The sequence below is a fragment of the Cavenderia fasciculata genome (genome assembly GCF_000203815.1).
Source record: "Cavenderia fasciculata unplaced genomic scaffold Scf_EUAJFUG02HR96I-5, whole genome shotgun sequence".
Classification (NCBI taxonomy): domain Eukaryota; phylum Evosea; class Eumycetozoa; order Acytosteliales; family Cavenderiaceae; genus Cavenderia; species Cavenderia fasciculata.
Genome location: NW_004457624.1, coordinates 3,119,554 through 3,140,526, shown reverse-complemented (window position 1 = coordinate 3,140,526; position 20,973 = coordinate 3,119,554). Strand labels below are relative to the sequence as shown.

General features: G+C 31.9%; 8 protein-coding genes and 2 non-coding genes across 10 annotated transcripts; 7 read left to right on the top strand and 3 right to left on the bottom strand.

Moving 5' to 3' along the window:
- Positions 1 to 41: 41 nt before the first annotated feature.
- On the bottom strand, positions 42 to 123 carry DFA_12253. The gene has a single exon. It is a non-coding gene; the product is annotated as a tRNA-Ser (tRNA).
- Positions 124 to 1,296: 1,173 nt separating this feature from the next.
- On the bottom strand, positions 1,297 to 2,487 carry DFA_12252 (uncharacterized protein; the record flags this gene model as incomplete). Its single annotated transcript, XM_004353836.1, has 2 exons — positions 1,297 to 1,993; positions 2,378 to 2,487. The coding sequence occupies 2 exons, from the start codon at positions 2,485 to 2,487 to the stop codon at positions 1,297 to 1,299; spliced, it is 807 nt and encodes a 268-aa protein (XP_004353888.1).
- Positions 2,488 to 3,102: 615 nt separating this feature from the next.
- On the top strand, positions 3,103 to 3,525 carry DFA_12251 (uncharacterized protein; the record flags this gene model as incomplete). Its single annotated transcript, XM_004353835.1, has 1 exon — positions 3,103 to 3,525. The coding sequence occupies one exon, from the start codon at positions 3,103 to 3,105 to the stop codon at positions 3,523 to 3,525; it is 423 nt and encodes a 140-aa protein (XP_004353887.1).
- Positions 3,526 to 3,624: 99 nt separating this feature from the next.
- DFA_12250 (uncharacterized protein) lies at positions 3,625 to 5,658 on the top strand (the record flags this gene model as incomplete). Its single annotated transcript, XM_004353834.1, has 6 exons — positions 3,625 to 3,986; positions 4,053 to 4,305; positions 4,368 to 4,467; positions 4,541 to 4,882; positions 4,907 to 5,145; positions 5,296 to 5,658. 6 exons carry the CDS (start codon positions 3,625 to 3,627, stop codon positions 5,656 to 5,658), a joined length of 1,659 nt encoding a protein of 552 aa, XP_004353886.1.
- Positions 5,659 to 6,161: 503 nt separating this feature from the next.
- DFA_12249 (uncharacterized protein) lies at positions 6,162 to 7,542 on the top strand (the record flags this gene model as incomplete). The annotated part of the gene is made up of 4 exons (XM_004353833.1): positions 6,162 to 6,176; positions 6,461 to 6,503; positions 7,165 to 7,286; positions 7,369 to 7,542. 4 exons carry the CDS (start codon positions 6,162 to 6,164, stop codon positions 7,540 to 7,542), a joined length of 354 nt encoding a protein of 117 aa, XP_004353885.1.
- A 1,034-nt stretch (positions 7,543 to 8,576) lies between these two features.
- Positions 8,577 to 8,658, top strand: DFA_12248. The gene has a single exon. It is a non-coding gene; the product is annotated as a tRNA-Ser (tRNA).
- A 376-nt stretch (positions 8,659 to 9,034) lies between these two features.
- On the top strand, positions 9,035 to 10,159 carry DFA_12247 (uncharacterized protein; the record flags this gene model as incomplete). Its single annotated transcript, XM_004353832.1, has 2 exons — positions 9,035 to 9,329; positions 9,411 to 10,159. 2 exons carry the CDS (start codon positions 9,035 to 9,037, stop codon positions 10,157 to 10,159), a joined length of 1,044 nt encoding a protein of 347 aa, XP_004353884.1.
- A 60-nt stretch (positions 10,160 to 10,219) lies between these two features.
- On the top strand, positions 10,220 to 10,616 carry DFA_12246 (uncharacterized protein; the record flags this gene model as incomplete). Its single annotated transcript, XM_004353831.1, has 2 exons — positions 10,220 to 10,508; positions 10,600 to 10,616. 2 exons carry the CDS (start codon positions 10,220 to 10,222, stop codon positions 10,614 to 10,616), a joined length of 306 nt encoding a protein of 101 aa, XP_004353883.1.
- A 235-nt stretch (positions 10,617 to 10,851) lies between these two features.
- Positions 10,852 to 15,906, bottom strand: DFA_12245 (TPR repeat-containing protein; the record flags this gene model as incomplete). Its single annotated transcript, XM_004353830.1, has 4 exons — positions 10,852 to 13,769; positions 13,855 to 14,309; positions 14,384 to 15,681; positions 15,772 to 15,906. 4 exons carry the CDS (start codon positions 15,904 to 15,906, stop codon positions 10,852 to 10,854), a joined length of 4,806 nt encoding a protein of 1,601 aa, XP_004353882.1.
- A 493-nt stretch (positions 15,907 to 16,399) lies between these two features.
- On the top strand, positions 16,400 to 20,948 carry DFA_12244 (uncharacterized protein; the record flags this gene model as incomplete). The annotated part of the gene is made up of 4 exons (XM_004353829.1): positions 16,400 to 17,111; positions 17,189 to 17,885; positions 17,961 to 18,607; positions 18,679 to 20,948. The coding sequence occupies 4 exons, from the start codon at positions 16,400 to 16,402 to the stop codon at positions 20,946 to 20,948; spliced, it is 4,326 nt and encodes a 1,441-aa protein (XP_004353881.1).
- Positions 20,949 to 20,973: the final 25 nt, after the last annotated feature.

Here is a 20,973-nt window from a genome sequence, read left to right as displayed (position 1 = left end):
AGGCGTGGGGCGATGTCGCATGCGGCAAAAGGGCAAAAGATCGACAACTGCAGGGTTTGAACCTGCGCCTCCGAAGAGAATGCATTTCGAGTGCATCGGCTTAGACCACTCACCCAAATTGCCAAAACGAATTGGTGACATTTTTAAAACAACCGTGATATCCGCCCAAATAGCCGTTTCAAATAAATGACATCTGCCATTTAGCTTTGTGTGTACTCTTTCTATGTTATTTAATCTTTTATTTTATTTTATTTTAATCATAAATTAATTTTATATTTTTTAGACATGTTTGATTCCAGTCTTGGGTGACATTGTCTTCATTATTAATTAAATATTTTTTAAATAATCAACAACCGTTTTATCATCTCTTTCAATTCAATTAAATTGTGTACTTGATCATGTAGTGTGTAATAACTATATAGATACTTGGTAAATATATATTTAGTTTGAGAGGTATATAATAATAATAATATATAGATATATGAATATATAGATAGTAATAATGACTTTAGATTGTAATTGATTATTAATTATAGTAATAAAAGATGAATATAGAATATTAATATAGAATATAGAATGTAGAGTGTCTTTATTGGATTATTCTAATCCTTTTTATAATTGTTGATCCAGACGACTAACTGACGATGGTTAGTCGTTAGTATTTTATCCAAAATACTTTACATATTTGACTTATCCTAACCAGGATTGAGTATATTGAGTTCAATGAGATATCCATGAAATATCATTGAGATATCATTGATTTTAAACAATCTAGATCTAACATAGTGTCACAACCAAATGAGTGTATTGGTTATCACATCGTATCATTGACCACCTCAATATACGCATCAAGCATTAATTTTCAACTCCAATCCATTTTATATTTCTATACATATTATAATCATAATTGTTTCTTTTATTACTAGTTAAATCAACATTACCATTAATTGGCAAATATTATTTCATTTATTTTCAAAGCGGAACCAACTTTTGACACCATCAATCATTACATCCAATCATAACTACCCTTTTTTATTTATCCTTTTTAATTAATGTTGTTTGTCTACTTGGTTGATTTATAAAGAAACTAGAGCTGAGAGTTGAAGTGTTGTAGATCTCGAGTGAGAGGGTAGAGATAGGTCGATCTGGTGTTGATAGTTGTATGTTTTTACAAATATTATTATTATAGAAAGGATGTTGAGAATCCAAATAAAAGTTGATGCAACATCCAAAATAAAAAGTCAAAACAACGGTGATTGATATGTCATTTACAATAATTTACATTTTATTAATTTATTATTCTTGATATTCCATAATTTCATCATACTCTTCCTCTTCCTCTTCTTCTTCTTCTTCATCATCATAAAATGATTTAGGAAGGTAATCCAAATCTACAAGTCTAATTGGAAGGGGCTGGAATCTTTTCTTGGCAAAAAGACTTGGAAACATATCCTTTCCTAGAAGGATTTGTTTTGGCGTCTCTCGGCGAATTGGAACGACTTTGGCATTCTTGTATCTTTGGGCACTGAGCTTGGCAATAACTTCCTCAGTGTATTCGACAGGTTTGGCAAGATGACTGACTGATTTGACCCATTCCAATTTTCTTTCCTTTTCCATTGCATCAACGAGACGGTGGCGGGGAGCAGTCCTGGTTATATTTCCAAATACTTCCTTGTAAACTTCTCTTAGCAACTCGGTGGTCCACTTGGCAGAGGTATTGAACTCTCTACATATGAGGCGGCAGTTGTCTGGCATATATGTATTATGGTCCTTGATACGGTCGAGGCTATCTTGACAATCAGACAATGGCACGGCTACCATTATAGCATTGGAGATGGCACAAAGGCGATTCTGTTCACTGGACTTGCCGTGAGGATCGGTGACACCAATTTCATATTCTCCTTGCTTTTTACCAAAGTGGGGTCTACGTTCACTATCACGAACCTGAGCGGTATACAATGAGGTACTTCTATCATTAAAATTTTCAACCAATCTAAATAGATAAAAAAGAAAAAAGAAAAAAGAAAAAAGAAAAAAAAGGTTAAAAATCTAAAAAAATATATATCTCTTTGACGATCTTTAGGTGACGATTACTGGCAATTTTTACATCGATAGTTTGTTTTATCACAGTCACAAAGAACGGTTGGCAAAACAAAAGGTCCGGGTACTTGTGGCAACTGTGGTACATCAGCTACTGGAGCAATGATTGGTACATCGGTCAAGGGCTCGGCCATTTGAACAGCGGGCACTGGTTCAACCAATGGGACATCAGGCACTGGGTCAGCAATTCGTCGCTTAAGCTTGGGGACTGTTGAGACCTTGGCAAGAGAGGCAGTGATTGTAATGAGAGGTTCAGAGTTGAAACTAAAATAACTACGCTTCATTTGTATTTGTTGTTGTTGTTGTAAAAGTAGTAGTAGTAGTAGTAGTAGTAGTAGTTGTTGTTGTTGATGAAAGTAATGATGAAGAGCATGTTGGAATGCTCATTTTATAGCTAGTCCTCCTGATCATGACTGACCTACATAGCTGTGCACTGATAGACTGAACGATTTATTAGTGTGTATGTTGATTGAAATCGTTCAGTCGGTCTGAGCTGGCTTTGAGTGTGATCCATATTGATATTTTCAATGCATTTTTTTCATATTTTCTATCACTGATCGCATCCAAAGAACTATTGGTGGTTGATAAACAACAAGTACAATTTTAATGGATTACATATAGGTATGGTTTTTTTTTTCTTGTTATTTGCATGATCAATCTATTAATACAATCGCTATTATAGAGAGAATGAATACTTGAAGAAGATATCATCACCTGCTCTTCACATCTTTACTTTGGGTTTGAAGAGGCCCATGCCAGCAATGTTATATGTGTCACAACTCTTTACGTCCCCAATCATTCACATACCAAAGGATGTGATCATGATACCAAAGCCTTTGCTATGAATATTCGAATGGTTCACGTCGTGATGCAACTTTTGTCAATGACAAGGGTTTTTGGAAAGGACTGATATATAGTTTGCTCTCTATCTAGATACAGCACTGCTGACTGTGATCATTGTAGATAGCACGCGCGAGATGCATGGTGTTATGACTTTCGACGATGCATGTTGGAAGTAGCCAACAAATTCATACATGTCGACGATCGTTCGTGTCGAGTAGAAATCGACAACAACAAAGAGGAAATGAATTTAAAGGATCACTTGATATTATTGTCCAACATGGTAATATTATCATCAAATTTGAATCATTGATTTGTAAATCATTGGTCAAAGTATTAAAAGTACATCAAGCTAAATATCCATCAAAATTCACCAAACGATTAATTAATCAACCAAAGAATTCACCATCTCCATCCCCTTCCATCATCTCCTCCTCTGACAACAATAATAATGTTAAATATTTACAAAGATATGTTAAATCATTAGAGTCTACGCAAGGAATGATTAGAGTATTGGATTTGATGAACTTCTTTCCATTGGCACTACCACAAGTTTGGAGCCAACATCAACGATCATTGATTTAACTTCCCAAGATTTCTCATTCACCTATCCAATCTATTATCTCGAGAATAATAATTTATCAATTAAATTATTTAAAGAGTTCAATTCATCCATGTCTTTGAATGACCAAGGTTTCCTTTCAAGAATTTATTCAAAATAATCAAAATATTACAACACAATTATATCAACTATTAAATCCAAATGGTCAACTCTTTGTAATCAACAATGATTCAGTGGTCGTCGATGAAAATAGCAAAGAATTAATCATCAGAGATATTAAATCAACACAACTCAAAATTCAACATATTAATAATAATAACTCAACACTAGATCATGAAGATATTACAATGATTTGTAAAAAGGCATCAATCGAAGAAACCAATTTCGATAATATTGATAATATATTATTTATTACTCCATCCTCTTCTTCAAAGTTATCAACCAGATTGATTTCACAAGCATCATCAATTTCAAAACACGTAAAGTATTTCAAGTGATGATATTATGGATGAAAGTAAATATCAATCATTATTGGATTCGTATCATTTAGAGAAGGAGAAAAGGTTGTAATTATTTATTTGGAATCATTGATAGAGATGAATTCGAGTAATCTTGACAAGAAATCAATGCAACTCATCAGATTACACCAAATATTAAGAAAGGAACAACTACCTGTCAAATTAATAACATTGATAACTGGTCAACTCAATCAATGTTTGGTTCCAATTTGCAGAGATTATGATCGTCCATCTGACATGTTCGAGCATTTGATTCGATATCAATCAGCATGGATCATCAAAGTTGTAATCAACTTTCACTCTCTCAAATCATGCAATATTCCAACAGTGATTTCATTGGTGAAAAGAATATTAAATTGGAATGTAATGATCAAGTTATTCAAGTCCCAAAGCATTGGAATTGGGTTCAAGATGCATTATTAATGATAAACAAGATATTAGAGTCAAGTTTGAAAAGGATTCTAAATACCATCTTAAATCAAAGGCAGAGGTCTGACATTCGAAGATTATCAAGTTGAAGTTCAAGCCAAAGCAGCATCAGTCAATTTCAAAGATCTTATGACTTTGGAAGGTAGAGTCGATCAAAAAAGAAATATACTTGGACAAGATCTTGCTGGTATCGTCACAAGAATCGGATCAAAAGTAACAAATTTCAAGATTGGTGATGAAGTTTTTGGTTTGTCTCATGCTTTTACCTATTCAGTTGCTTTGGAAAATAATCTAGTTCATAAGCCAAAGGAACTCTCATTTGTTGAAGCTGCATCTCTGCCGGTTACAATGGGAACTGCCTACACGGTACTCAAAAAAGCCAGTATTGTTTCGTCGGATTCAATTCTCATTCACAGTGCAACTGGCGGTGTCGGTTTGTCAATATTAAATATTTTAGAGCACAAACAACACATCAGAACAAGAAAACATATTGGAAAGGTTGTCATTGATTATGAAAATGCTGAAAGAGATTTGGTCGAGCCATTGTTACGTGAAAGAGATAGAAAACAGATAGAAAGAGTACACTATCAACTTGATGGTGTTCAAGATACTCTTCTCATCACTGGTCAAACAGGAGTTGCTGTTGAATCACTTCATTATATCATCAAACATGCACCTCAACTACGTGATACAATTGTTGTTTCCTATTCATCACCAAAATATGAAATTCAATTATTAATGAATCATATCAACAAACACCAATCACACCTTAGATGACATTATGTTCAATGTTATATTGGAAATTATGATCAACTCTCTTTATCAATTCAACAACTTTAAGTAAAGTGTTACAATGATTCAACCATTAAACCAGTCAAATCAGTTATACATTGTGCCAATACCTATGTATTTGCAGATGCAGATGATGTTACAATGGAGAATCATCGACAAGCAATGATGGCCAAAGCAATCGGTGCATTGAATCTTCACAATTTATTTAAAGAGCTGCAATGGAAATTAAATCATTTCCATTTACTGTCATCGATTGCTCAATACTCTGGAAGAGAAAGTTTCAGTTATGCAGTTGCCAATTCATTCCTCGATCATCTTGCTCAACACCGTAGAAATTGTGGATTGACAGCAACAGCTATTATTTGGGGATCGATTGGATCAACTGGAAGAGTTGCAATTAGTAAAACTATCAAATGAAGCATTGGAGCACATATGATGCCACTCGCAACAGTATATGGAGTACTCAGATCATCGAGTATTATTTGTGCAGCCAATCAAATCGACAGATTCCTCTGAAACACCAAATCTCTCGCATTTATTCTGTCATTCGTCACACATTGTATCCAAGAAACCAACAAACAGCGGTGACAACCAAGACAATATGAATGAAAAGATTATTGAATTCATTGCATACTTGCTCTCGATTGAAAAGAAACTAAATGGTGACACCAAACTCAAAGATTATGAGTTGATTCTATATCAAATCATGGATTGAGAGATTAAGTTCAATTTAAACAATCTAATCTAATCAATCAAGCTCAAATATCAAATGGTACAATCAATTCAATTATTGAAAATGTAAATAGAATAATTAAAAAATAATAAACAACAAAAAATATTATAAACCAACTTCTTTTTCACATCTTCTTGAAATAGATGATTAAGAGATATCAGTAATTAATTAATAGTTGTAATAAATAATGAGCTCATCAGATGTAAATGATATTAAATAATTTTGATTTTAATCCATTTCCACCACCCCTGGGTAGATTTATTGATTTTTATTTATATGGTGGTACATTTTTTGAGTCCTTTCAAAAATGTGGAATTGGTCCTTTTGGTTGTTCTTTTAACATCATTCTTACTTGGAATTCACCTTCGAAGAAAAAGCTAACATGAGCAGCTGGAAGATTATACGTTTCTCCTTCTCGTTGGATGATGGTAGACTCCACATCAAGTTTCATATTCCAAATATCAGGACCACTTTTTTTGCAATTAGGAAGAAAGTCCAAAAAGACAGGAGGGGTCGATCAATGGAGTAGGTAATATTCTTGCTTTAAACAAAAAAAAAGTGATCAAAATTAATAAATTTTAGGAATCTAGAAATAAAAAATATCATCATACCAATTCCTTCCAGAGTTGATTTTCCCATGGCAGAGGTAAAAACGATTGTTGTAGGTTGTTCCATTATTTAATATAGATAAGGAAAATTTAATAAAGTACAAAAAATTAATGTGAGGTAAACAATAAATACACCGTGCAGTACAAGGCAAGAAAAAAAAAAATTGTTTTGATTAAATTATATTTGAATTTGTTAATTTGGGGGTAATCAACTTCAGCAACCATTACTTCCAATCAAAATCGAATAGGTTATTTATTAGTAGGCCATATACCCCCTCTGGGGGTTATAAAAAATAGAGATAATGGTGGTTATATATTCTTCCTTTTTGTATTTCTCTTTCATTGTATTCTTTTGATTGTTTCTTTTACTATCTAGAGATACACACTGATACAACACTTCAATCCCACATCACAATTGATGTCTTTAAAAAACAAACCTATACAAAATAATATATCGATATGGGAATAAAGAGTCATTCAGTTCATTCATTATTCATTATTATAGTTATTATTATAAAAATTATCATTTACAATCTTAAGCTATTATTATTATTATTTATATATTCATATATTATTATATAGATACCAAGTATCTATATAGTTATTACAGTGTAGAAAGCATATTTAACTATGATGTGAGTGATTGGTGTCGAGTAGTAAAATATTTGTTAAATATTCATATACCAGTCAATATTACTGTTGATGTATATCGTCATCAGATGATGATATCTTTTGATACCAACCAATTTAGCAATACCTTTAATCGACTATTAATTACTTCCGTAGCTGAGATACGACAGCATAAACTACGGCTCAACAACTTTGGCTACCTTGAATGATCACCCATTTGGTCATAGTAGTATGGGCGATAGTTATTATTTCTATTGTTTGGGAGCTGTCCGCCCCTCCTGCGTGACGACAACCAAGAGTACCCATGGTGCCGTAGCCGATTGGTTTTAGACACGTAATGAATGGCGACAGTCGCAGCCTCGTCACAGTATCCCCAACATTGCAAGAAGGGTAGATCATTGCCGGAACCTACCTATAACTAGCTAGGAAAAACATAACATTAGACCTATTGCACTGGTGGCAGAACAATTTGGTTTTTTTAAATAAAATATAAATTATAATCCTTCATTCGTCTATAAAAAATACAAGTGTTGGCATTTATTAAAAATTTAATCATTTTTTTATTTGATTTTTAATTAAATCCAACTCTTCACAACACCTGTCAAATTGTTTATTTGTAATTTAATGTTGTAGTATTTTTATTGTTGTTTGATTTTATGACGACAATACAATCTATTATATTTTAAGATAAAATATTGGTTGGTGCTAGTGCTCCCATTAAATGTTTTGGCTGTGGTTTCGAGTTGAATAATTTTTCAAAGCATTATTTGTGGATTATAATATTTTAATTATTAATATTATTGGAAGAAAGAATAAAAGAGGTGATTTTGAATAATAGGACATATTAATCATTGTCCGCCCATAGAGTTTTTCGGGTTTTAAATTTAAAAGGGTGTAAGTGTTTGGGTGGATATCATGTTGTTTTTAGCATGTCACCAATTCGTGGAAATTTGGGCGGGATCTTTTTTTTTTTTTTAACATCTATGACTACCACCATTCACATCCGTGATAGTCTTTGTTTTATTATTAATAAGAGTTTAAAATACAAGTTTTAGAGGTTTAGAGAGAGGAGGTTATATAATGGTTATCTACTAGCAAGAATGAAGGGATAGGGTAGGGAGCCGCGAGTTTTCCCCAGTTGACAGAGAAACGTTTACATTGCGCGACTAGTTCGAGACTGGTTAGCGGCCAACGATTAGGTTGGCATTTAGACAGTTTAGACTTGCAGTGATCAACTAGCTTTAGGTACTCTAGGTATATTACAGATTTGAAACGACTGGTGACGATTGCGACTTCATTTGTATCGATCAAACACGGTATGGCATGGGTATCAACCGTTGTTTTAACAATGTGACCAATTCTGTGGCAATTTGGGTGAGTGGTCTAAGCCGATGCACTCGAAATGCATTCTCTTCGGAGGCGCAGGTTCAAACCCTGCAGTTGTCGATCTTTTGCCTTTTTCCTGAATTCCGACACCTCCCTCGAACGTACCCTCCACCATCAAATAATACTCTATCTGTACTGTTTATAACTTAAAATGTGTTGTGGGTAGTCTTTTTCCTTTTGGTCGTGACAAAAAAAATCTCAACCAAAAAAAATTGATATTCTCAAATAATTGCCCACAAGCGAATTTATATACAAAGAATAGGGTTATCGGATGTCCACTATCCTTTAAACCAGTTTTAAATCTTTCATACAATGAAATAGAAAGTTTGAAAAAAAAAAAAAAAAAAAAAAGGAAATAAAAAAGAAAATAAAAGCACTAAACCAAAAGAAAAAAAAAAGAATTGAATAAATTGATTCAATTCTACGCTTTCAAAAAATGACAACAAATAATAATAATAATGCATTCATAATAATAATAAGAAACAAGATTATAAAAAGATTAATATTCAAATGTATTCATGAATTGGGAGCAACACCAAACAAAGAAAAGAACAAATCAACAAACAAAAACTTTATACCAATCTATCAATCACAAAACAAACTCAATCTGATACGAAGAAAATCATACCCCGTCAAAGGATCACGTATAAAGACATTAAAACTTGAATCAATTGTTGGTTACTATGCAATGTCTCATTACTTTTTAAGACCCATGATCAATACATTTAATGGTACGATTTCTCTAAATCAACCGATTAGATTGTATTGTCGACATCCCAATGCAAATCTAGAAACTTTAATCTATCTATTAGAAATCAATACAGACAATATTAAAGAGATTTCTCATTTAATCCTTGGTGATGTTTCATTTGGTGGACATATAAATATATTTAAATATTTAATAGATCAAGGCATATATCAAATATTTGAAAAGGAAAAGGAAAAAGAAAAAGAAAATAATAGTGGTAGTGATTGTTTACAAGAACATGATGATATATTTTCAATGGAATCATTAACAATCAAAGAGGAACCAATTCAACATTTATTAGATTTGGCAGCAAGTAATGGTCAACAATCAATGTTTGATTATTTATCTAATAATATCCAAGGTTTGAAATGTACGACAGAGGCAATGGATGGTGCAAGTAAAAACGGTCATTTAAATCTAGTCAAATGGTTAAATGAAAATCGTACAGAAGGATGTACAATCAATGCAATGACAATGGCAAGTGAAAACGGTTATTCCGATGTTGTCCGTTACTTGTATGAAAATCGTACAGCAGAAAGATGTGTAGAAACTGTAATGGATCATGCAGCAGCACATGGAGATTTGGATCTATTTATCTATTTACACGAGGATAATCGTGACAATAATCGCATGTCACATCGTGCCTTTTATTGGGCAGTTCGTGGTAATCATCTACCTCTTGTACAATATATTCATCAAAATACAAATCATTATGATCTTCCAATGGGACTATTAATTTCAAAATATGGTGACAATAAAGTTAGACAATATATTCAAAATGAAATGAATAAATTACAAGATAATCAAAATTAATAAAAATAGAATCAGAAGCTTTCGAAGCTTTCAAATCATTCGTCGATCTTTTTTACAAAAATGATAAAAAAAAGATTATCTTTATCTCTTTTTTTATTCTTCTTTTTGGTTATTTCTTCATCTTCTTCTATTATAGAAATTAAAGAATATTTAACAACAAATAATAATAACGGTCAATGTAATGGTAGATTTGAAAAAGGATCATTTATAACACCAAATGTTTGTGTAAATGGTCAAATCTTTCAACAACAAGAAGAATCAAATGATGATATCATAGTTTCAACCTATTCAACTTTAAATTGTACAGATGATACAAATGAATCAAATAATATCATTTCATTTGATACATGTATAAATAATTCAACTATATATAATAGTTTATCTACAACTCCAACAATACCAACAGAATTTATATATTTAACCTATTATTATAATTCAAGTGAACCAAGTTATTTGAATAGAATAGATTATATACCAACCAATATGTGTATACCAAATCAGGTGGCTGGTGGTTCAATCATGTATAGTTGTTTAAATGGTCAAATATTCATACTACATTATAAATTTGTATTAAATTGTGCTGGTTTACCAACTCATAAATCAACTCCATCAAGTGATCCAATTTGTCTATATGATCAATGTCAACAAAGTAAATGTTTTTAATAAAAAAGGATTTATTTAAATTTACTTTACTATGCAAACATTTCATCCATATCAATCTTTTTGTTTGTTTTAATTTTACTGGCAAGTGAAGGTTTGGAATGACCAGTTGCAGATTTACAACTTTCCTTTTCACCAATAAGATTCTTTACTGCTTGAGATGCTCCAGATCTATCTTGAATATTAACTGCTCTCTTTAGATTACTTTGTTGATATTGTGCTACCATATCAGCAAAATCACCTTGTGGTTGTTGTTGTTGTTGTTGTTGAGGTTGATAAGAATTAAATCTTGGTTGTTGTTGTTGTTGTTGTTGTTGTGGTTGAGACATTTGTCTTTGTTGTTGTTGAGGTTGTTGGAGACCTTGTTGGATACCTTGTCTTGGAGATTTTGGAGGAGAAGGAGAAGGTTGATAATTCAAATAACCATTTGAAGGAGGTGGTAGAGGGATTTGGCTTGGCTGTTGAGATTGAATAGTTGGAGGTAAACCATTTCTCATTATATCTGAAATAGATGGACGATATAATAATTGTTGTGGTTGTGGTGGTGGAGGTGGTGGAGGTGGTGGAGGAGGAGCACCACCAGCTACAGGACTTCTTACAATATTCGAAACAATAGTTTTTGGAACGATAATTGGTACATAGGAAGGTTTTGGTGGAGGTGGTTTTGGAGCAGGTGGTGGAGGAGGTGGAGCTGTAATGTTTTTAATAAGTTGTACAACGTGTTGAACATTTTTATGATTGACACCAAATTCTTTTTCTCTAAGAGCACGTGCTTCATTGAGAGTTTGAAGACAGAGTTCCTTTTTGTTACTTGATAGGTATAATAGACCAAGACGAATCAATATAGCAGCAACATGATTATGAGTTGGACCATAAATCTTTTTAGTAATATTGAGTGCACGAAGAGCAGAAGCTTCGGCAAGACGATAATTTTCTTGTACTTCATAGAGTGAAATCATATGACGAAGGATTTGAGCTACACGACTATGATCAAGTCCAAGTACAGCTTCATAAATCTTGAGTGCAGATTTGTAACAACTTTCTGCATCATTGAATTGATCCTTTTCAATGTACAATGAACCAAGACGATTAAGAATACGAGCATAACCAATATCCAAATCACCCAATTTCAATTCTGTAATTTCCAATGCCTTTATAAAGAATTCTTCTGCTACATCCAATTTTCTTGCTTCTTCAACAAAGTGAACTGAACCCAAACTATATGCAATATCTGCGATAAGTAAGTTTTTGTCGTCTCCTTTACTTTCAGCAATACGCATAGCATCTGTCAACATTTGTTTAGCTTCACCATGTTTACAACGAGCAGTAGCAAGAGAACCTAAAAGATTTAAAGTTGCAGCAACTTCAATATCTTCTTGACCACGTTCTTTGGTATAGATTGAAAGGGCTTGACGGAATTTAGTTTCAGCCAATTCATAACGACCTTGAACATGATACATATGACCCATTGCACGATCAACTTTGGCAGCTTCCAAATTTTGTGAAGAATTTACGTACAATTCTCTTGCCTTTTGATAGAGCAACTCGGCACCTTCATTTTGAGTCAATTCTTCCAAAAACGATGCAATACGATAAAGTATATCTGAAATGACCAATCCAGTTGCTTGTGGGAAACTTCTTGCAATCAATTGTTTATACTCGTACGTAGCAGAGTAAGGGATGAGATTCTTACTCTCTGCAGCATTACGTGGTGGTTTATCTTGTTTTTCCAATGTATTCCAATAACCAATTAAATCATTCTTGTGACGTGGTGAATATAATTTATCAAAATTATAAATATCTACTAAAAAGTTTCTTAATCCTTCCCAATTATTTGATCGAAGTAGTTGGAATGGTAATTCTTCAACCTTTCGTTCAGATAAATCAGCTTGTTCAAATAGGATTGATGCCAAGTCTGAATGAATATCGAATCTAACTTTATCATTATCAACATATTTACGTTCTACAGCAGTTTTAATATCATCATTTAAAAATGATAATAAACCACTACTACTTGAAATATATGCTTCCATTAAAACCAAAAGACTATTCCATTCTTGTGGATCAATACCTTTACGACTTAGTAGATGAGAAAGTTTGTCCAATTCGATACCATGACGAGCACCCCAAATGTAACGAAGGAATTCTCTAACCAAACCTTTACCTTTTTGATCGTAATCTGTTTCAATACGATCAAGAATGATTTCATACAACTCGCTAGTGTTTTTAGCACGTAGCAAACGAGTAATACGATCACCCAAACGATCAAATTCACCAAATACACAGATATCATCCAACAAGAGTTGAAGGAATCTTGGGTTATTGGTGGATGGTGATTGAGCGATTTGTAGTTCTTGTTGATCCGACACCTTTTTAGCAAAACGGTTCAAATAGAGACGTACAATTGCCTTGCGAGTAGCTTCATTGATTGCACCCATGGACAACATTTCAGCTCCACGTTTCTTCATTACTTCCAATGGACGTGATCCACTAGTTGCACTAATGATCATCTTTAGATTCATTGGGAATGTACGAGGGAACCAAATTAAATCCAATGCATTATCACGACTATCCAATTTATTCAAACCATCCAATATAATCACAACACGACGATTTGCCAAACTTGGATGAGTCATAATAACTGAAAGGAAGTTACTAAATTCCGATGCAATCTTGTCTGCCGATACATTCTCCTCTGGAATATCTGGAATCCAAGATACCAAATTATTTGTTGAAAAGATTGAACTAGATTCATTTCCACCACCTTGTTGTTGTTGTTTTGCTTCCTTTTCAATTTGATATTTAATTTCATTCATTATATTAATCATACAAAATGTATATTTTGTCGATGATGGACTTGCTCCAATCCAATTTGATACAACTAAATCTTCTGGATGATGTTCTCTATGTTTTAATACCCAATTTGAAAGTAAAGAACTTTTTCCCATTCCTAAGAAAAGAAAATTAAAATTAAAAAAATTAATAAATTATTATTATTATTATTATTATTTTTGTTTCTATTCTATTTCTTTTACCTTGATCACCATGAACCATTAAAACATTTTTATGTTTTGTAATAAAAGTATCAAGTTGAAGATTATATTGTTCATTTTCAACATAGAGTTTGGTAAGATGTTTGGCAAAGATGGTATGTAGGAAACGTTCCTTTTCGGCAGGTTTTAATTCATTGCCAACTGGGAATTTCTTGTCAATATACTTTTCCATGTCTTCATAGAGAATATCGGCAAGATTACTTGGACGACGGTATTCATTGGAACGGTATCCTTGATTCTTTGAAATCTCTTGTTTAAGACGATCCAACTTTTCCTTGCTCTTGCTACCTTCCGATACAAACAAGTTTCTATCCTTTTGTGAAATCTCTTCTACATAGTATGGATCTCTAAAATAAAACATTGCATTCTTTTTACCAATCATTGATTGATTATAATGATTATTTAATATCATTCTAAATTCAATTTCTGTTATTGATCTAAAAAATTAAAAAAAAAAAAAAAAAAATTAAATATTTTAGGTTTCTATTTTCTTTTTCCTCTTCTTCCTTACGAATCACGATATTTGTTAACCCAAGGATATTCAGAACTAGCACGATCAAGAGTAGTTGAAAGATGAGCTTGAGTTTTGGCATCTGAACGTTCTTGATTTGACCAACCATAACGTTCACCATAGAGACCAATGAGGAGGTTTGACTTTTCCAATTCACGTAGACACATTAATAGACCATTGGCTTGTTCGGCGGCACTAGAGGTGACACCCCAACGCAAATCAACATAGGTCATAATAATGTCACGTTCAATACAAAGTTTACGAATCTTTGGAATGACAACCTTGACAATTTGATCACGATCCAATTGCATATCCTTGAATGGAGAGCTGATAAAGATTCTAATTTCTCTTTCTTCAAATTCTTCCTTTTTAATTTGATGATCAATGTATTCATCACCATTACCAACACTTGAATCTTCATCTGAATCATCTTCAATTTCCCATGTCTCTGGAAGTTCCGAATCTTCAATCATATGAGAGTCATTTGAAGAGATGTTTGACTTTTCTTGTTGCAAGAGTAATGGATGATTTGGATTGGTTGAACCACTTTCAAGGTTAAGTTTGAATAGGTTGTCCATTTGATCACCGGTAAGTGTTGATATTCTATTGGAGAGTAAACTTTCAAAATTGGCAATATTTGAAATGGCACGTTTCAAATTGGCCAATTGTGCTTTTAGAATTAATACCTCTGAACTAGTAGTAGTAGATTGTTCTAGTGAGTGTACTGAACTGTCGACGACAGTAAAATGAATTGGTGTACCAAAGTTGACACCATCGTTACTGGCCACCATCGATAAATCACCAACTGGAAGTAATAATCCATTTGGAACGTATACTAGGACAGCATTGGCACCATGAAATTCATTACCAGTTGTAAAATGATTACCAATCTTTACTTTAAAGTTTGGTCCTGCCACAAAATCAAATCCAAACACTGAAACATAAAATCCTCCATTTTTACTACCACTTGGTGGTACCAATATTGTAATAGTTGGTGTTGGAGAAGATGCAATAGAAGCAATAGTAGAAGTAGATTTAACAAATTTGGTTGGTATAATTGATGATGATAATTTAACAGTAGGTGGAGATGATGATGAAGATGAAGATGTCAATGATGGTGATGATGATGAAACTACGATACTTGTTGTAGTAGATGTAGCAGCAGTAGCACCCTTTTTAGATTGAATCTTTCTAAGAATGATTCTATAATCTAAACATTTAATATCAAGTGATTGTGCAGTTGATATTGGATACTTGTTTTCAATTATCGATTCATTTGTTGTTATAATATAATCAATCTAAAAAGCACAAAAAAAAAAAAAAAAGAAAAAGTGTTGTGTTAGAGAAATTTTTTTTTTCTATTTTTTTTTTTTCTATTTTCTATTTACAGTTTTAGCAAATCTTTTAGTGATAGTTGAACCATGAGATTCAAAGAAAGATTTTAAACTATCTTTAACTTCAGATGGAACATTATTAAAATATACAGTTTTTGATTTAAATGATATTTTCTCTTTTGTCGCCATATCTTTTTGATAAAGTGAAAAAAATGAAAATAGAGAGAGAGATAATAATAATAATAATAATAATAAGAGAGAGATAAAGATAAAGATGTAGATAAATTAAAAATTAGGGACTCAAAAGAAGCTAATTAAATTGAAGCAGGTTCAAAAATATCATCAACTCATTTACCTCACAGCTTCAACGAATTTTCCAGTCTCGATCAAAAAAAATTCTTTTGTTGCCAACACCCTAATGATGGGAGCTGCTGGTCGATTTGACTTTCATCGTCGAAAAGACATTAAAAAAAGAGATATTTGTTTTTTTTTTTTCATTGAACCATGTTTATCATCTCTCATCTCCTGCGGGATAGCTGATAAAAATAAACGATCTAGAGGGGTTTGAGAATAATATCAATATCTGCACTCGCTCACACAAGACAAGATAATATAAACAAAAGAAGAGAAGGTCTTGTCATCTCTCATTTTGTATTATATTAGTAAAATATTTATAAATAAAATGTCAGATAAAAAAGAAGGTAGAACCTTTACTGACATTATGTCATATTGGAATGTAAAAGATACTTCAAAACAACAACAACAACCTCAACAACAAACAAATAATGATAATAATAATAATAATAATAATAATGTAGAACAAGTAGAAGAACAAGTAGTTGAACAAATAGATAATGTAGTTGAATCACCATCAAATGATAATGAACAACAACAACAAGAACAAGTGCAACAAGAAGGATTGATAGAATCAATTCAATCAAAACCAACAAATTGGGCAAACATATCAATTGCTTCAACTAATCCTTATTCAACTGTTTTATCAAATATGATTGTTGGTGAAGATGACAGTTCTACCTCTACAACCAATACTACAGCTATTGATAGTAGTGGATATGATCAACCACAATCGGTATCATCCTATTCTAATAGTTATAATAATAATAGTAGTAGTAGTAGTAGTTATAATCAATCAGTTTATTCAATTGGTTCTTATGGTCAAAAAAGTGATACTTCAACTTCAAGTTATAATTCATCTTATAATGATAATAATAATAATAATAATAGTAATTCATACGACTCTTCATATGGATATTCAAATGATCAACTTGAATCAAAACCAAAAACAAGTTCTGATACACCAAAAACTTCATTATTTGATTCAATTGATAAGAATCAAGAAACATCTTCTTCAACTCCATCAATTAATCAAAAAGGTAAAAAAAATATATTAAAATATATTTAAATATTTCTATTTCTATTTATTAAATATCTTTTTTTATTTTCCATTTAGGAAATAGTTGGAATGAAAAATTTCAAGAATTATTAGAGGAAAAAGATTCAGAGGAAAAGTTTAAAAAGTTATCAACTATAGCCAATGAATTTGTATATTGTGCAAATACTTATGGAAAGATTATTATATCAGAGAGAAATTTGGAAAATGATCAAAAGACTATATTGCCCATTGATATTGGTGGTGTTGCTGGTGGAAGTAAATTTAGAGTGATGGATATTATATTTAAATTTGTTGTGGACACAGAGATTGCTGAAGGTGTTTGGATGTATGGTGATCATTGTAAATCAGATGAAATGGCTCAAAAAAGTGCTGGTCATGAACTTAAAGGTCTGAATCATTATATGGAACATGCAATGATGAATGGTGGTGGATTAATTAGATTCCCTCTGATGGCTATTATTGATTATAGAGGTTACAGATTATTGGCCATTTCAAGTTTACCATTGGACAAGAAAACAATAGTCTATGGTAGTTGTGATGGTGGTCGTACGGTTCATGATTCAGATCCATTAATCAATGAAGAAATGAAACGTATCGCTTCTATTCTAAATATTAAAGGTCACTATGTTGGTCTACATCAACCTCCAACTTTTCTTTATGGTCCTGGTGATATTGAAGTTCATAAAGGTTTTGATGGTCGTTATTATATGATTGATTTTGCTAGATGTTTTCCTCCTGAATATCCAAATACAATGTAAATATAAAAAAAAAACAAAAAGAAAAAAGAAAAATATTAATATTCTTTTTATTTTTAATTTTATTTTATTAGTAAAGGAAAAATGGGAAGAGAAATATTTTATTCAATGTTGAGACCAGAATTAATATCATTATCAACTGATGCATTATCACCAGATGCATTTAGTGGATGGCAATCTGGAAAAGATGAACAAGAATCAAATGATCAAGTCATTGCAATGACTGAAAGATTACATAATCTAATTATACCAGAATGTGTTGAATATATTCAATCAACTTTGGATAATAGTGATCAAAAAGCATCTGATCAATTATTCTTTGAAAGTACCCATTTGGCAAAGGATATTAGGTCGACTACATCAGACCTTGGTGAATGGGAAAAGGAACAGTACGAACAAAAAAACAATGATGTTTTACGTATGATTAATGAAATCCATTCAAAAGGTATCAATATTAGATATCTTGGTATTGCTTGTCAAAAGATTTCTCAACGTTCTCTTAGATCAACTTTTATGACCGAAGTGGTAGCTCGTACATTCAAGAAAATCATTCGTGCTCGTTTTAGAGAGAAATTGGAAAATTCAAATCGTCCATCAGATGAACCACGTCAAATTGTTGCTCAAATTTTCGATATCCTATTAAATCGTGATCGTCATGATGAATTTAAAGATTTTTGGTCAAATTTAAATTTTGGTACTTTTAAATTTACTTTATTAAAAGGTAAAAAAAAACAAAAACAAAAAATAATTAATATTTGAATACTTGGTTAATTTTAATTTTTACTCTTTTAGTATTCCCAAATAGTTTAAATAATTTAGAATTATTAGAAGATTATGATATGAGAAATTCATTTGATATGAAATTTTTAATCATTAGATTAATTTATATTTTAAATATTAGAATTAATCCAGTAGCATATAGTCAATTTTTAAATAGTAAAAAATATGTAATCTCCCTTCGCGATATTGAAGATGTAGATTCTACTATAAAATATCCAACTATAATAGATGTTGCTGCTGGTGATTCATTAATTTATGAAGTTCAAAGATTATTGGTTAATCATAAAGTACCACCACTTCAAGCTCAACGTTGGATTGATTTGGCTCAACACAAATTAAAAACTGCACAAAAATCAATTCCACTATCTGGTAGTTTAACTGTAAAACTTGCTTCAACCTATTTACTAAAAGCAAATAGTACTGGAAGTATTAAAGATTCATTGTCTTTTCTGCGTATTGGTAGTCAATTGATTGAACAAGCAAGTAGTCACTCTCAAGAAAGTAATAGTGAATTATTGGCAGTTTGGGGTATGATTCATCTAAAATTGGCAACTCACTATTTATTTTATGGTTTGGATTATCAAAGATTTAAACAAGAATTGGATTTGGCTCAAGAAAGATTGGAAAAGGCTCTTTCAATTAATAGTTCAAGTGTTGAAGGTTATCTTTACCAATCTCTTCCATTTGAATACAATGAAAAAGATTCAGACGACGACGGAGTAAAATCATTTATTCTAAAATATAATCATTCAAATTCTTACAATACTGGTGTTGAACAACGTAAATTGTATGAATTATTATCAATGGTCATGTTGATTGATCAATGTCCACCAGATAGTACTCTTCATACTTTTATTAAATTGGCAATGGGACAGGTTAGAGAAATCTCTCAACTTGAAATACCATTTTCTTTGGCTCGTATCATAGATACTGAAACAGTTGGTCAACTGTTTGAAAATCTACCAAATATTTTAATACTGTCTGCCAAAAAGATTACATTTAATCCAACTCTTGCAAATAGTACTGTTTCAATGAAATTCCTTACAACATTGGAATTGACAGATTGTTATTTCACAGATAATACTAGAAATACACCAAAAGGTTCAGAGCCAATTCCAGATGGTTTAATCGATCCTTATCATCCAATTACTAGTATGTCTGATTTGCTTCGAGAAATACTTTTACAATGTAAAATGTTACATTCTCTTACCATCTCTGCTCGAGCAACAGATGATAAATCATTTGAAGGTATTGGTCATTTATTCGGTCAACTCAAACAATTATCCATTTGTCAAGGTTATATTACAAACAAGACATTATTAGATTTATCACCTCATCTTGATAATCTTGTTTCACTTTCACTTTCCTATACAAATGATGTAAATGATAATGGAGTCGTTCCACTTTTACAATCTCTATCGAGTCGTCCAATTAAATTAAAAGAACTTTATCTTAGTCTTCATGGTTTGACTGATGAAACTGGTAAACAAATCGTTAAAATGGCATCAGAATTGGAAGTACTCATGTTGATTCGTACAAGATTCACTGCTCCTGTATTAACAGAGATTCTTTCAAATCTAAGAATTGTCAAATTATTGGATTTATCTTCAACATCGGCAGATTCAAGCTCTATTGAAGCATTGGAACAAACATCTCAATCAATTGTATCATTATATTTGGATCAAACAAATTGTGGAGATGATCAAACAGTTCAAGCTCTATCCAACTTTGCTTCTCCATCACTCAAAGCACTTCATCTACCAAGATTCAAAGGAGATGGTCAATTACTTTGGAGTTATTTAAGAAAATTACCAAACCTTGAACATCTTCGTCTACCACCATCATCTCATCTTCCCTACCTAATTAAAGTTCACAAAGAACTAATTGACAATAATGAAACCATTGCTGAAAGTCCACTATCAAAGGTTAAATGGTTGGACTTGACCATGTGTACAGTTGGCTACGAGAGTTTACAAGAATTTATGTGTCTTACACCTCTAGTAGAATGCCTTTCCTTGTCGGCTGTCACCTATATCCATACCGATAGATGTATTGTTGTTGAATTTAATGACAACATTCTAAACCAATACCTAAAGCTCTTTACCAATCTCTATGAACTCAATATTTCCAATCACAAGACACTTGAAAAACGTCATATTGCCACCATTATCTCTCATTGTCAAATTATACGTAGAATATCTTGTTATGGTTGTGAAAAAATTACCTCCCAAATTGCTTATGATCTATCTCAAGAATATCCTCATATTAGAATTGATCATTAAAAAAATAAAAAATACAAAAACAAAC